The sequence below is a fragment of the Acartia tonsa genome, chromosome 5 (assembly GCF_053477335.1).
Source record: "Acartia tonsa isolate MP-2025a chromosome 5, ASM5347733v1, whole genome shotgun sequence".
In the NCBI taxonomy this organism is placed as follows: Eukaryota; Metazoa; Arthropoda; class Copepoda; order Calanoida; family Acartiidae; genus Acartia; species Acartia tonsa.
Genome location: NC_137264.1, coordinates 39677980 through 39695007, shown reverse-complemented (window position 1 = coordinate 39695007; position 17028 = coordinate 39677980). Strand labels below are relative to the sequence as shown.

At 32.6% G+C, this 17028-nt stretch overlaps 1 protein-coding gene across 1 annotated transcript in view; it reads right to left on the bottom strand.

The window, feature by feature from the left end:
- The window catches only part of LOC145319483 (uncharacterized), a 231080-nt gene that overhangs the window by 44916 nt on the left and 169136 nt on the right, over window positions 1-17028 (bottom strand). Inside the window, exons 17-20 of the mRNA XM_080161628.1 lie at window positions 16422-16513; window positions 14532-14607; window positions 14271-14366; window positions 13667-13726 (exon numbers count right to left, since the gene is read on the bottom strand). Coding sequence (XP_080017754.1) covers window positions 13667-13726; window positions 14271-14366; window positions 14532-14607; window positions 16422-16513 — 324 coding nt within the window. The remainder of the gene's footprint in view (window positions 1-13666; window positions 13727-14270; window positions 14367-14531; window positions 14608-16421; window positions 16514-17028) is intronic.

The following is a 17028-nucleotide window of genomic DNA, read 5'->3' as shown; positions in this document are numbered from 1 at the left end:
ATTAAGGTGCGGCAAGGGGCCCGACTGTAAAGGGTTAATATTCTGCTATTCAATAAACATCTATTTCATAATAGACTTTGTCCGTTTGTCTGTCTCTAGCGTTTTTGTATGAGCTTCTTTTCTCATAGATGCTGTCATCCTTGTTTTAAAATATTAAAAGAGCCTAAATATTGATTTATCCATCTTGAGTAATCATTAGAAGCAACATATAATCTTCAAAAAACCGTAATAATTATACAACTTAAAAGAAAAAAAACAAGGATTAAATGTTCAGAAAAACAGATCTTAAAACACTGGAGAATATAAGTATAAAGAAAAAGAGATGAAAAGGAAAAAGTATAAAAAGAAAGATGAGAAAAAATCAATAAATTTTGAAAAAGAAAGACAAATCCTTATAATAAAGTATTAGGATGTTTGTTTGTTTGTTTGTCTGTACCGAATGATCTCGCTAACCGTTAAACCAATCGGGTTCTCCTTAAAAGGGTAGCTTCTCATAGGTCCCGGGAGGGTTTATAACTAATTTGAGAGAGGGAACCACCACCCTCCTAAGAGAAATCACAAAAAATCTTTTTTTTTTAATATTCGAGAGACTTGAACGCAACATAGACACGAAATAAAAAAAAATAAAGTGCCACTAGATGCCTCTTGGGGTGTAGCCGCTAGTACGTAAGAAAGAAAGAGATATAAATAGAAACCTACCGACAAAATTAAGATCACATAAAAGGGTAATAAGAAGTAAAACATTGATAAACAACAGTATTATTCAAAATAATTAGCAGAGTTGCTGCGTATGTAAAACTATGTCTATTCTTCCACAATTCTTGCATGAAAAAGCAATTAAGAAGTTTAGGCTGCATTAATGATATGCTTTCAAGTCATAAACAGCTTATAAATAACAATTTTTAAAAATGCACTGACAATTATTGTGTAACGTAAAAAAAAACCAGGAATGACATCATCAATAAAAGCGAAGCTATTTAAATCAGACGGTCAGACAAATAAACGTTACCAAATATAAAGTTTCAACGCATTTAACATTTAACATTATTTCTAAATCCATAGCAATGCATATAATTTTTTAAAAGCGAAGCTTTTCTATAATAATGGTCGGTCCGTCCGTCCGTCCGTCCGTACGTCCGTCTGTCCGTCCGTAACGGATAGCTTTTTTCGTTAATTTAAGATTTTAGAATTGTCCTGTCGATTTCATGGTGACTTTGCATGGTGATTCCTTTAGCAGTTGGGTACGATTTAGAAAGCGTTTCAACTCTATAATCATTAGCAAAATGTCCGTACGTTCATTTTAAACATGTTGATTTTTTCTTCTTTTTTAACAACATATTTTTAAGAGATTTAATCATCCGATTGATCTGATTTTTGGTATATTGATTCCTGGGACAACAAAGTATAATGTTTTAAGCGAAGCAACTCTATAATCAAGTCCTAAAAAAGTAAGTATGTCCATAAACATTATCCTGTATCAAGCAGTATTTCATCAAATTTGTTTACAATTTTGCTTCGACTCTTATATATTTTTATTCTGATTATTCAGTTCTGACACTATATAAGTGTTAATGTCCGTTTGTCCTACAGTTTCAGTGCTTCGCTTTTATGGATGTTGTCATTCTTGTTTAATATGTACCTACTCAGATTTTTAGACTGATCATAGTGAAATTCGTTCAAAATATTATATTAATATATTATTATTAAAATATTCCTAGAAATTAATCTTTCAAAATCAAGTGATAATGAAAATTAAATCATACAAATTTTTGTTTCATGTTTAAAATCGACTTTTAGAAAGATTATAGAGTTGCAACTCTTTATAAATTGTACCTAACTGCTACAGGAATCATCATGTCATTTCTAATATGCCCAAATCAACGACCAGATCTATCCGTTACAGACGTAAGGACCTACGGATGAATTTATTCTTGTAACGATATTGCGAATCCTAAATTGTCTGAAATGTTATTTTCTATTCTCTATAGTTTGGAGGGATCTTAAGGGATAGGACAATAAACGAAAAAGTCCCCCAATTATGATAAACAAAATTAACCCTTTGGTAAAATAAAATTATAAGTAAAATATTTGGACATTGCAAGTTTGTACCAACAAATTAAGATTTTTAAAAAGTATCCAAAGTCGATTAAGAGGACTTTTTTTTATAAAATTTTGGATACCAATAGAATCTAAAGTCCTTAAAGTCCCCTCTTTCCCAGATATTTTGGGGTTGTTAATTTTTAATTTGAAAGAAAGAAAAGTAGATTTATTATTTATCTTCACACTTTTACCAAATATTATTTTTAAAGAACAAAATTTTTCTACATTTCTGATTTGATCACTCGTCCGCGTGCTTGTCCGTCTTTTTGTACATCGTAAAAATTGCAACTTTATATAAAGGGGGGGGGGGGGTTAATGCAACCATCTCGTAATCAGTGAGCAAATGGCACTTAGAATTCGAATTTCCATCTGATATTTTGCATGAGTAATCCTTGGTAGGTCTATTTTCCCTAAATCGAACAAAAAGTTGGAAAAGTAACGGCTTGCCGCTCAGCCGTTCAGCCGTTTTTGCCTATTTTCAGGGTAAATTTATCATCAATTACGTAGGAATCAACTATTTAAAACATATTTTTGGTTTAATTCATGTTAAATAATAGCAATAACCATTTTTGAAACTTTTAGTACCAACAGCTACCGTCTAGAACCGTTTGAAAGCGTTTTGGAGTGGCAACGAGAATAAGGTGGAGATAGGTTTCGTGAATAATTTGTGCTATAGATATCCAAAAAATGGCAAAACTGCTGAGCCGCCTGCCGTTAGCCGTTATTTTCCCAACTTTTTGTTCGATTAAGGGAAAATAGACCTACCAAGGATTACTCATGCAAAATTTCAGATGGAAATTCGAATTATAAGTGCCATTTGCTCACTGATTACGAGATGGTTGCATTAAACCCCCGCCCCCCTTATTAAAAAGTTTGTAAATCAAATAAAATTTTATACCAAATTGTACCATTTAAATCAAATTTCCTATTGATTAAATTGTTAAATATAAAATGACGATTCCTTTGGGATTAGGCACTTTGTAAAAAATAATAATTACATGCAAAAAGTAGGTCCGTTTCAGCAGTCTTTCCAATCAGCTTCGCTTGAAAATGCTGTCATCCCCGTTTAGGTGAAATACTTTTTTTGGTATTACAAAATTTCAAAAATCTTTTGTTACAAAAATGTTATCCAATACTGTTTAAGACATATTTTATACATTGCCAAATAATTTTTAACTTTTAATTGTAAGTAGAGCACACACTTTGAAATAAATCTATTTGTCGTATGTCTTTTAAAGTAAGTTACATAAAATGACTAGGTAAATATTTCATTTTTTTATAAAGCTTTTTATAGTGCCTATACAAACGAGGTCATACTGGCCTACCATTGGTCAATTGAAATATATACTGATCTGCCATTGGTAATTTAGTCTGTGTATTGGCGACAAACCCCAAACTGTCCCACTTCCCTTTTCTCCCATCTCTTTTGAAGAGATTTTCTTCCCCCCTTCCCTTTTTCTTTCCCGAAACGTATATGACGTAACTGGAATCGTCTTGCTCAAAACTGGGACAGTTTGGGGTTTGTCGAATTGGCTAATCATTGATAAATAGTATTGTATTACGTCATTTTTTTATTTTAGGCACTAGAAAAAGTATACGTAGAAATAAATCGAAATTAAAAGGGCTAACAAAATATATTATTGATATACAGATTCATGGACAATTCCTGCCGAAAATAAAATAAAAACAACTTTATTGCATAATGATATGAAACTGATATTAATTCTGTCTTAAGGTTTATCTTATAGGTTTTTTTTTATTTGTATGCTGAGTAATTTATCAAGAAAAATAATATTTTTATAATTTAACAAAAGGTTTAATTGTGATATTGCATAAACACTAATTAGCATATGAAGTCTAGTCAAACAAAGTGATCACACATTGAAGCCAAAAACTAGTTGACTCATTTAATTGAATCAGCTTATAGTGTCTCCAAAAAAGTGGACAAATGTTCCTACATCTGGGTAAGATCTTTCTCTATATTTTGAAGTTTGCTTATTTGTTCGTTAAGATTTATCGCTATTTACGGAACCGATCAGGTTTTCCATTAGGTGGAGCTTTATTAAGTTCTAGGGTGGTTTAATACTTTTTATCTTTAAGTTTGAATATTGAAGTTGTTTAAGGCTATTTTATTTTCATATCTTTGTCTTTGGTGGGTCATAGTCTTAAGTAATACATTCTTAAATAAAAGTAAGAGAATGTGTTTCTTTTCAATCTGTCTGTTGATTCATATCTCGTTAACCGTCAAACAAATATGGTTAACTTTACACTATTGTGGGGAAGGAAACCTCAAACTCCGCTTTTTCTTTGTAAATCATAAGTGGTGGGTACTTATCTCCTCCATCCATCAAATTCCCCTAGAGACCTCTATTGGCATAGCCTCCAGTATCTATAATACAAAGTAGAATGATGTCTGTTCGTCTGTCTGTCCGTCTGTTTGTCCTCCTGTCCCTTAAGATCTCGGTAACCACTGAACCGATCGGATTCTACTCTTCAGGGAATATACCTAATTGTCCTGCGGTGGTTTTAGGCTATTTTCTTGGGGGATGGGACACCCCCAACCCCTCAAAAAAACAAAAAATCCCCCCGCCATTTTTAAAAAGTTATTTAAAATAATGGTAGAGTGGGGGATATCCAGGTAACAAAAGATGTAATTATTCCTCTTGGGGCAAAGCCCCTAGAGGCTAGGGGCGAAGCCGCTAGTATAAATATAATATATGTACACAGGCTACTTTTAGGTGTTTTAAATAAACAGCGTTGGATGAAACTCTCTGATGGAGTGGCGTGAAGCTTGAGCATAATTACAATTAATTTAATGAATAACATTCATCATAATGGTCAGACAAGAGCATAATTCATAAAGCAAACAAGGAATATTATGTCTACAAGTAAAACAGCATTTAGAGTCAAGAGGGATAGAAAGAGATAAACATCGAAAAAAAAGATAAAGGAAAAAAAGAGAAACAGAGAAAAAGGGAGAAAGAAAAATAGAAAGGAGAGAAAAAGACAAACCGCAGGAAAAATGGAAAGAGAGTATGGAATTAATTCGAAAAAAATATTTGATCATTTCAGCTAAATTTTCAAGATTTTTAGAGGGCACTAGTGAGGTCCGCATCACATTGTAGTAAAGAAGACCTTTTTATGTGCCCCCCCCCCCCCTAATATTATTTTAGATTTATTTCACTTGATTGCTATCCCATACTCCTGGTGTTGTTGACTAACAAAATGTTGAGAATTTGATGTTGAGACTTGATAAATTAAACATCTTCTATAATAAGATTATCCTATTGTTAAGTAAATTTACTTTCTGATGAGTTATATAAATCAGTAAAAGCGTAGCTTTTTCATCGACCCATTTTCTGTACGGTACTTAACAAGTGAACGTTTATAGTTTCGAAATTCTTGTTCATTTTTGACTCCATTAATAGGCTGATGGTTATATTTTGGTCATATATTTGGCATACAAAGTTAAAATGAAACTAGAGGTATCTTATTTAGTTTTTGCTCTCAATAGAAAGTCTCAAGACAATTTATAATTGAAAAAAAAGATAAGTTTTTCTCGTATTCATTCGAATCCGGTGGACAGGAACCGGTTCTCATCCATACGAAAAAACTATGTCTAGCATCGTATTATATCCAGCTTTCTACGAATATAAAAATGGTTTTAATCTTATAATTGTACATTCTATATCCGCAGAAAGCCGTTTATAATACGATGAAAGAAATAACAATAATTCTTTCTGAGAAATATCCCTGCCATGGCCTTGAGACGGACAAATAAAAAATAAATTCTGCACATAAATATAAATAGAAATGCACACATTTGTAAACATCACTATAAAAAAATTTTATCTAAAATTTAAACATTGCTTATGTTATAATTATGCTCAGATTTATGGATGCTTGAGTTTCTATTGGAATCAACAACAATAAAGGGTGCTTTTCCTCAAAGTTAGTTTCGCCAACGTACATCCCTGACTCCCACAATAAAAAAATTATGTTTTTTGTTGCTCCTTTTACCCAGTTTCTATTATGACCTAAAATAAGAAACAAACAAACTAAAAAATACGTCCTTCCTCTCCATGTTTTCAATTCATTTGAAAAAAAGGTTGGGGGGGGGGGGGGGGGAGGTTGTGCCCGAGTAGGCAATGTAATCAACCAAAAAATATAATATTGTAATAATTCATGCATACGCTATTAATTACGCTATCTGAAAATAGGCCATCTATATACTTATATAGAATTCTGCGTCTGTTTGTCAAGTAAGAATTTTTGAAATTTTTATGTAATCTTGTACTGATACCAGGATTTAGGCTATTCTGCGAGGGTCAATAAATATCCATTCAATTTTGTTTTAAATAGATTTTTAAGAGTGTAGACAATTCGGCAAATATCCTGAATTACGATTGAAATTTGGACATAAATAAATATCTTAGACACAATGGTCAAAACTCAAAGGGTTTATTATACGTAGCGTAGCTACTCTATATTTTGTTATTTCTTTCTATGTTCAACTGTCATCCTGTATGTATGTCTTTCTGTTTGTTTTCCCTTACACAATCCGACTATCTGTTCTTTCATCTGTTTATCTAATAGTCTGTAAGTTCGTCTGTAAGTATTGTAAGGTTTGTCTGTCTGTAAGTCTAGACATTCGTCTGTCTGTTTGTTAGTCAGCTAGCATGCCCGTGTCTGACTAAATGTCCGTCTGTCCATGTGTCTGTCTGTTTGGTTGTTTGTCCTCGTGATTCTTTAATTATAAATATTTTTGCCCTAAGGTTAGTCTGTCTGTTCATCTGAACTGTTGTACTTAGATCTTTTTTTTCTGTATGTCTGTGAACCAATCTACTGTACAACCATTTACTGTTTCTTTTTACAAATATGTTGATAAATTTGTTATTCCTTAGCTACTTCAGTATAAAATTATAAAACTAAAGCAACCACTATATTACTATTTATAAGGGCATCTGACCTTTGAATTTTATACAATGGTTTCCACAATTTACAATGTCCACATAAAAACTTAATCCTACCGGTGTGGCTCAAAAGCAACATGAATTTTAACAAGGAAACGAATATTTGTCTTTACTGAATCAATCAAAATGTATTGCTAATGAGATTTTCTCCAAGGAAATCTGTATTATAAAAAATAACTATTTAAAGCTGAAATATATATACTAGCTACGCCCCTAGAGGCATCTAGTGGCACTTTAAATGTTTTTTATTTTTTTTTATTTCAAATATGTTATTATTTTCTCAGTTGCGTTTAAGTCTCTACGTATTTTTTTCTCTATTTTTATGTGATTTCTCTTGGGAGGGTGATGATACCCTCCCTCAAAATTGTTTTAAACCTTCCCGGGACCTATGAGAAGCTACCCTGTTAAAGATCTAGCTCCTGTTAATGAGAACCCGATCGGTTCAGCAGTTAGCGAGATCCTTCGTTACATACAGACAGACAGACAGACACCGTTCTACTCTATAATATACTAGCGGCTACGCCCCTAGAGGCCTCTAGGGGCACTTGAGGAGGAGAGAGTCGAATTTAATAATTCAATTTCTTATTTTAGATTTTAAAAGAAAAAGTAAAAAAAATTTACGTTTGATGTTTGTTTTTCGTTGAACTCTCTTTCTAAAATTGAGAAATTTAAAAAAAATTTAATTTCTCTAGGGAGGGTGGTGGTACCCTCCCCCAAAATAGTTATAAACCTTCCCGGGACATATGAGAATCTACCCTGTTAAGGAGAACCCGATCGGTTCAGCGGTTAGCGAGATCCTTCGGTACAAACACACAAACACACAGACACACATCCTGTTACTTTATTATAAGGATATATACTAGCAGCTACGCCCCTAGAACACTCTAGAGACAAATAAGGGGGGGGGGGGAGGAGGTGAATTTGACCCCCCCCCCCTCCTTATATTTTCATTTTTCCCCTATCTTACAAAATATGAACACTTTCTAAGCAATAATAAGGTCAGATTAATCCAAACTGTGTTCCCAATGGTGCATATAAAGGATTGACTATCTGGACTTTTTATATTTATTGTCATACACTATACATACTCTCACGATTGGTATATGAACGTATAACATTTAAATTTAGTTGGAAAAATCTTAAAGATATATTGCATAGAAAATCTACGAACATGATTTTTAGGGGCACATAACTCAATATATTGTTTAAAGATCTCGCTATAGGTCCTGTGAGGTAGCTTTATATGTTTACCTCGGCTCTCTAAATAGACAAATGAAGTCCCCCCGCCCCAACCTTCTATTCTATATTTAGGGTCGGTCCGTCCGTTCGTAATGGTTAGCTCTTTTAATCAATTTAAATTAAATTAAAGTTGATGTAATAATCCGAATGATCTAATTTTTGGAGTACTGAATCCTATCAGAATAAGGTACAATGTTATAAGCGAGGCATCTCTATAACAAGTCCTATAAATGTAAGTATGTCCCTAAACAGTATTCTGTATTTAAGAAGTTTTGCAACAAATTTACGTATAATTTTGTCAAAACACATTTTGTAATTTCAGTTCTGACACTCTACAAGAGTTAATGTTCGTCAGTCATACCGTTTCAGAGCTCCGCTTTTATGGATGTTGTCATACTTGTTTTTTACAAATATTGCTTCTAATGAAAACAAATTGCTTTGACCTCTAGTTTTTAATTTCATTAAAGGAAACTAAAAATGAGAAAAGAACGTGAAACATTGCATTTTAAATTATGGGTCTAAATGAAGAATAATGGCTTTCTTTCAAAATTTATGAAATATGATTTTTTTGGAAAAGCTTTGGTTCATAGACAAAGATTTTTTTTTTTAATAGTAGAGAGAGAGAGGACAATGGACTGTTTATTACACTAGTCCCAAAAGTTTTATAATAACGTTTTCTTATTCGTTTGCCTAACAACTTTGGGGACTTTGAACTTTGATAGGTTGATTATTTAAGTTGAGTGTTTAAACGTTTCAACTAATAATTTTTATCTACAGAGGGGGTATTTTGTGCAACATTATTAGGGATGTACAACAGTAAGAAAATAGGTTTTTCACTGCTTTAGATAAAAATATTAGACTTTAGACAATGACTAGGACAGATTCCCACTAGACTTACTTAAAAATACTCAAAATTTAAAATTTTATTTAATATTGATTTAAGATTTAATAGCGCATTCTTCCCTAGCATCTAGTATTTGAAGGCGTAGGGTGGGACGAAAACTAGCCTAACTACCCCGGGACCTATGAGAAGCTTCCCTAGAATTGAGAACATGTTTTATTTTGGTTTTTACTTTTTGTAATACACTTTTAAGAATAAATGTACATTTCAACTAAAACTACTAATAAAGTAATCTACGTCAATATTTAAATGTTTGTTATAGTCCCTTTCGTTGCGTTTAAGGTGCGTTTTGTCGTATTTTCACATTAGCTTTTCCCCTATTTATAGCCCCTTCAGAGGGTTCTAACCCCTGCGGGGCTATTTGCCTAACCCTGCAGGGCAATAAACTATCAAAAGCTAAGGTGAAAATACAACAAAACGCCCCTCAAAAGGGACTATACCCTAAATGTTTTCAAAAGGCAACATTGATTATACAAGAAAAATTTATTTTTATTGGACTGTCTTATGCCTATTTCCCTGTCAAAAAAAATGCAAAAAATTGGGCGTGTGTGAAGTTGTGATTTGATGGCTAAACTTAAAAAATTAGTTTTGACAAACATATTAATAATCGAGTATTTGATTTTTTTTAGTAACTAAGCTTCTATATATCTCACTGTGTCTGTCGGTCTGTCCTACACATTGTAAAGGAAATGATACTTTTTCGATTGATATACAAAAAGGATTTTTTGAGAATATTCCCCTAAACAATAACCCTAAGTTATAACTTACTTTGTCCATCTGTCGATTTGGCTATTTTTTTTGGCGATTACAAATCGTCTTTTCATTATTCGGAAATTGTAATTGTGTCGACTGCTATGTCAGATAGATGTCTAGTTTTTTTTTATAAAAATTCTCACGATAGAGAGAACCCTTAATGTTGAAAGTGAGAAGATTGACACAGCAACCATTGCCCTATCCCTTTACCCCTGCTTATGAAGGAAGGAAATAATTGTTGCCATAATTTTTGCAAATCTTTAAAGCTTCTGAGGGAATGATAGAAGTTCTGTGTGTGTAATTATTGCAAGCTCATTATTTAATCCAGTGTGCGAAAAAAGCCGTAAAGTTTTTTTTTATTGCAAATGCGCGAAAACACTTAAAAGCGGTATTAAAAATGTTTATCGAATCCAATGTATAAATGATAATAATTTACACTTTCTTATCAAATTAAAGACAGACATATGAATGTATGGACATTATGAAAATACAAAAAAAGACTTTTTGACAATTTTACTTTTATATTTGCTGACATATTAACACTCCAATACTACACATTTTAAAAAATTGGCATAGGTTAACATTTAAAAACGATGTTTTATTGTAAAAAAAAAATTGTGCATTAATAAGAGCTGCAAGGAGTGGCAGCTGCAAGATTTAGTACAGCTAGGCATAAAAATAATCAAACAAAATACTTTTGATAATCTCTTTAAACTTTCAAAGATTCATTATTCTTATTTTTAACCCTTCGCCCTTATTTTATTTTGTTAACTGGTGTGGGACAAAGTGTCTCAAAAATCAGCCATGTGACGTCATAAAAATGAGGGATTAACCATTTTTTTAAGGGGTTTTCTTTCCCACTTCTCCTCTAATCTCTCTTATTTTCACGACGTCACATGGCTAATTTTTGAGACACTTTGTTCTACTCCTATTAATTTATTGGTTGCCTGGAATAATAAAATTTCGCTAACAGTTTTAGCGGCTCCTTTGACGAGCCACGGAGACTTCTTCAATGCAGTCTGGACGCGGCGGCCGAGCCCCAAGAAGCCGGGACTACTTTTAATTATCTAATTGCTTGTAGGTATTTTAATTTACAACAATTGTACATAACATGTGCAATTAGTTTTTGTACTGTAATTGCACAAGAAAAATTTTTTTATTGTAAAAAAAATAGGGAAATTGTACTTAAAAACATGGTAAAGACAAAACACCTACACATAATAGACAAACTTTTGTCGTCATTGTTTTCAAACAAATGAAATCATCTTAAAATAAGTTTGTGTGTCATTAACCCTTACAGATCGGGCCCCAATTCCCACCTTAATAGATCGGGGGGGGGGGGGGGTCATATTGACCCCCCCCCTCTATCTCGGCTCCTGTTACAGATAAAGACGTAAAATTTTTTTCTGGTGGTTCATGTGTATTTTTAGAGAAAATTACTTTTTCTAGTCATAGCAGTCAGGCCGCTCCTTAGCCGCTTTTTAGCAGCCAGCCGCTAAATTTTAAAACAGCTGTAGAGCGGCCAATTTTGCAGCTAGGATAACCAAATTTTAGGACGAATTTTTATTTTTCATAACAAAAAAATTACTTTTTCTGATCATTGCCGAAAAACGGCAAATAACGGAAACCGCCATTTTCGGCGGTTACGGCGGTAAAACGGCGGTTGGCGCCGCCAATTAATATTTTATCTGTTTATTGTTGCTCAAGGATTTACCAAAAAAATTTATAGGTCTCTAGCTGTAATAGAAGCCACGATATTCATGATATATGTCTGTAGTAAAAGCCGGACAAAAATCGGTCATAATGTCGGTCAAACGGTCATAACACCACTTTTCTCAGAAGGTCATTGATATCTAAGTATTCACCAAAAAAAAATTAGGTTTCTACCTTATACACAAAAGTCATAATGTAGAAATTAAGATTTATTTAGAATTTTTTTAAATTTTGGTGCTACCCAACCGACTTTGACCGGACGCCACGACCGACACAGACCAGATATCCTTATAAGATCAACTCTTGCCGACGTATAATTACTAAACTTAAAAAGTCATGAAGTCACAACTCTCTATCTTACCTACAAAAAAAATGACATTGAAAAAACTAGAGGGGGGGGGGTCAATATGACCCCCCCCCCCCCGATCTGTAAGGGTTAAATGTTGTCATACTAAATAAGCTACTTAAAAAGTCAAAAATAACCTTTATTTAACACTTCATTTAAATAAACCTGAATAGTGAATTTCATTACTACAAAATTTAAGTTAAATATATGTATTTAGATTTTAATTTATAAATTTGAGCCGGATTTAGGTTTTAAATTTAACTATGACGATATTGTTAGCAACAGAATTATTAAGTTGGATATAAGAAAGGTTAAATGATCCAAATCAGATCAAGTCTCAAAATACCCAGACAGTGAGGGGACAATGGGCTGTTTATTACACTAGTCCCCAAAGTTTTATAATATTGTTTTTTATCAGTTTGTTTAACAATTTTGGAGACTTTCGTTAATTTTGATTGGTTGATTCATTTAGTTGAGTGTTTAGTTACTAATTTTAATCTAGAGAAGGTATAGTTTTGTGTTTTATCACTGGTTGTACCTCTATTTATCTGGCCTGTCCATTGTCTTAACCATTTAGATCCATGCAAATCACTATAATACTTCTGGGGTTGGTTGATAATACTGTAGAGACAAACTTTTTTATAGGTCTCAAGGCACGTAACTATTGAGGACGACATACTCTTTGATTGTACGACCTTTGTCTGAAAGTCAAAACTTAGCAAGAAAATCAGTTGCTCTTTCTTTGAGCCAAGGCTTTACCCCTACCATAACAAGGTATAACTTTAATAGATATGAAACTAGAGATGTGGAAAAAATAAATTGTCCTTGAGCTTTGCTTTAAGAACTTCTTTACATACGGCGCAATGCCTGATATCCGATATTTAAAGGATTCTTCTATTCTTAAAAATTTGCATTTAAAATATCAATAATAGATTTAAAATCAAATGAAATTAAGTTTTATTTACAAGTAAATTTTATAAGTTACACATTTTTGTAATTTCTAATATTTTAATGAGACATGTTAGGATAACACCCTCGATTTTTGGTTAATTGACATGATTTATTTGAAAATGATGATTCCTGAAGCAGCTTATTGTGCCTATAAAAAATGACGTCATTCAATACAAATGACCAATATGATCTAGTATTTATCTTAATTGACCAATGGTAAATTACATACTGACCTATCATTGGTCATTGGTATTGTATGATGTCATTTTTTATGGGCACTATAAGCTGCTTCATAATTCCTATGACGATTATTTTAATTTTAGCTAATACCACGACTCTTGTGTCTTCAATATAATGTATTATTACTTAGTTTCTCACTAACAAAAATCGACAAATTAAAATCGATACAATTTTATTTTTATGTTTTATTTATTTACCTTACTTTTTATTAATCTTATCATCCTTGTTTTTTTTATAAAATTTATGATTTGAGCAATACAACTTAAAAATTATATATTTCTCGCAATGTTGTCCGCGGATAACAAACTAAACCAAATTAAATTTTCATGTTATTTTTTAAATCTTATCATCCTTGTTTTTATTAAATTTGTTTCTTTGAACAATATAACTATAGATTATCTATTATTCGTAATGTTGTCCGCGGATAATAAACTAACATAAATTGTCTACCTGTCTTTGGACTGGGTTGCACTGTTGTCTGGGAACATTGGAACATGATTCTTTTGGCACCTAAACATTTAAGAATTAAGCATTTATACTCAACAAGAAATCTACCTATTTATCTACTAATTAGAAGCTTTGCCCCCTAACCAAATATTTTTGGAGAGTGTTAATATTTTTTTAGGGGTCTTTTATTTTGGGAGGGCTGACTATCTGGCTATCTATCTATGTATATGGCTATCTATCTATCTATCTATGTAAATCAATCTATCTGTTTATCTAAATCAATATATATATCTATCTAAATTAATCTATCTATCTTCCTAAATCAAGCCATCTATCTATATACCTGAACACAGGTCTCCCTAGGTACTTCTCTACAGTTCTGGCTAGGAACACTTCTATCTATCTTTCTATATATACCTATCTATCTATCTATATATATCTGACTATCTGTCTATCTGTCTATGTATTTATATACCTGAACACAGGTCTCCCTAGGTACTTGTCTACAGTTCTGGCTAGGAACACTTCTATCTATCTTTCTATATATACCTATCTATCTATCTATATATATCTGACTATCTGTCTATCTGTCTATGTATTTATATACCTGAACACAGGTCTCCCTAGGTACTTGTCTACAGTCCTGGCTTGGAACACTTCTGCACTCTTGTCTTGGCTGCTGGGAGCATTCTTGTCTTGGAATCTGAATAATTTGTTTTTAAGGATTGTTTGGCCATTGGTGCATTATCTATCAAACTTTTATACTAATTAGGATAGAAAATACTACCAATTATCATCTAAATATAAGGGTATATAATATTTTATTTAAACAATAATCATGTTGTTATATTTGTTTTAATGACAATACCTGTTGGCATTGTTGTCTGGGTACTGAGGAGCACTCTTGTCTAGGCACAGCACGACACTCTTGTCTTGGTACAGATCTGAAATTATATTTTACATATGAAAAATTGTCTAGAGACAGTAAAAATGTCTTGGTTCGGTACAGAGGAACACTCTTTTCTAAGGACAGAAAAACTTTCATGTCTAGTGAAAATGTCTTGTCTAAGTACAAATGAAAATTCTTGTCTAGGGTCAGAGAAACACTCTTGTATAGGGACGAAGATACACTCTTGTTTAGGACCAGAGAAATACTATCGTCTTGGGACAGAGAAACCCAAATGCCAAGGGACAGAGAAACACTTATGTTTAGGGACAGAGAAACACTTTTGTCTAGGGACAAAGAAACACCCTTATTAAGGAACATAGAAACAAATTTGAATATGGAAAGAGAAACACTCTTGTATAGGGACAAAGATACACTCTTGTCTAGGACCAGAGAAATACTATTTTCTAGGGACAGAGAAACACTTTTGTCTAGGGACAAAGAAACACCCTTATTTAGGAACATAGAAACAAATTTGAATATGAAAAGAGAAACGCTCTTTTCTAGGGACAGAGAAACACTCTTGTCTAGGGACAGAGAAACACTCTTGTCTAAGGACAGAGAAACACTCTTGTCTAGGGATAGAGAAACCCTAATGTCAAGGGACAGAAAAACACTCATGTTTAGGGACAGATAAACACTTTTGTCTAGGGACAAAGACACACCCTTATTTAGGAACATAGAAACAAATTTGACTATGGAAAGAGAAACGCTCTTTTCTAGGGACAGAGAAACACTCTTGTCTAGGGACAAAGAAACACCCTTATTTAGGAACAAAGAACATACAGTTAAAAATGTTTACAAATTTAAGTAAACAAATTAACATAAAAGGATGTCTTATCTATTTAATACTTTTATCCGAAGATTATTAAAGGATAATAACTCTAAATATGTATAAACAGTCTAATTATGACTGTTAAAACAAGATTTGATAAAAAAATTAAATTATATTTTTAAATTGTTTTTTATAAGAAAAAGGATAATCTTAATTGCATCGTCATCCAAGTAAAACTTATGTAATAAATATAATAACATCCTGTTAGTTTTTGTTGTTGTAATTTTTTTTCTAAAGTTGCTAGTATTGTTTTTTTTCTATACAGCTATCAGTCTATAAAAACTTGATATACTTATATATCTATATATATCTATCTATGTGTTCAGAAGGGAGTTCAGAGAGATGTATCCAACACCCTAGCAAAATTAAGGGGGATGGATACATCTCCCTTTGGTGTCCACCACCTATATTCCTCTTGACAATGGTCTACATCCCTAAAAGCTCATACCACCTTGATTTTGGGTATAAAAAATTATAAAAAGGTGAAAATTTTTCAGCTGTGATTCGAGCAACTTTCCTGGCAAAACTCTGTGGACGCCATTGTAAAATTTATCTATTCATAATCTATGTAAATACCTACCTACACTTTTGCTTCTGTAAAGTAATACACATTTGTTCTATCTATCTATGGAATTACCTGCAGCTCTGTCTAGGTTCCTGTCTATACACTGATGTTTCTGTACAGGATTACACACTTGTACTATATATCTATAGAATTACCTGCAGCTCTATTTAGGTTCCTGTGTCTACACTGTTGTTTCTGTACAGGATTACACACTTGTACTATCTATCTATCTATATAATTACCTGCAGCTCTGTCTAGGTTCCTGTCTACACTGATGTTTCTGTACAGGATTACACACTTGCACTATCTATCTATCTATATAATTACCTGCAGCTCTGTCTAGGTTCCTGTCTACACTGATGTTTCTGTACAGGATTACACACTTGTACTATCTATCTATCTATATAATTACCTGCAGCTCTGTCTAGGTTCCTGTCTACACTGTTGTCTCTGTACAGGATTACACACTTGCTCTGGAACAGTCTGGCACTCTTCGTCGGGTACCTGTAAAACAAATATTGCTCACTACATTACTTTATTCAGCAGTTATGCCCCTAGAGGTATCAAAGGGCACTTGATTTAGGTAAGAAAGAGTTGACCCCTACCAATTTTAAATTTTAGTTTTAATGAGAAAGCAAAATTTCTAGGGGCGATTTATCTTTGGAGGGTGGTGGTATTCTCCCCAAAAATAGTTATAACCCTTTCTATACTTTTAGAGGTATAACAAACTCATGATATGCTTTCAATTTAAAAACTAAAAACAAATTACTTTAGAATGTTGGTACCTAGACAGATTACTGGATAATTTCGACCCCAATCTTAGAGTAGTTCAAATAAATCCTTTTGTAATTTACAGATAAAATTTATTGATGAAGTCGATTTATGGAAATAAAATAAGTTTAATAGATGATAAACTTAGGTAAATACTCTTGTTATAAAGCAGGATCACTAAAAGAACTGCATAAAATTAAATAGAAATTATATACAAAAATTGATTGAAGTTAATTTATTTGTTGCCT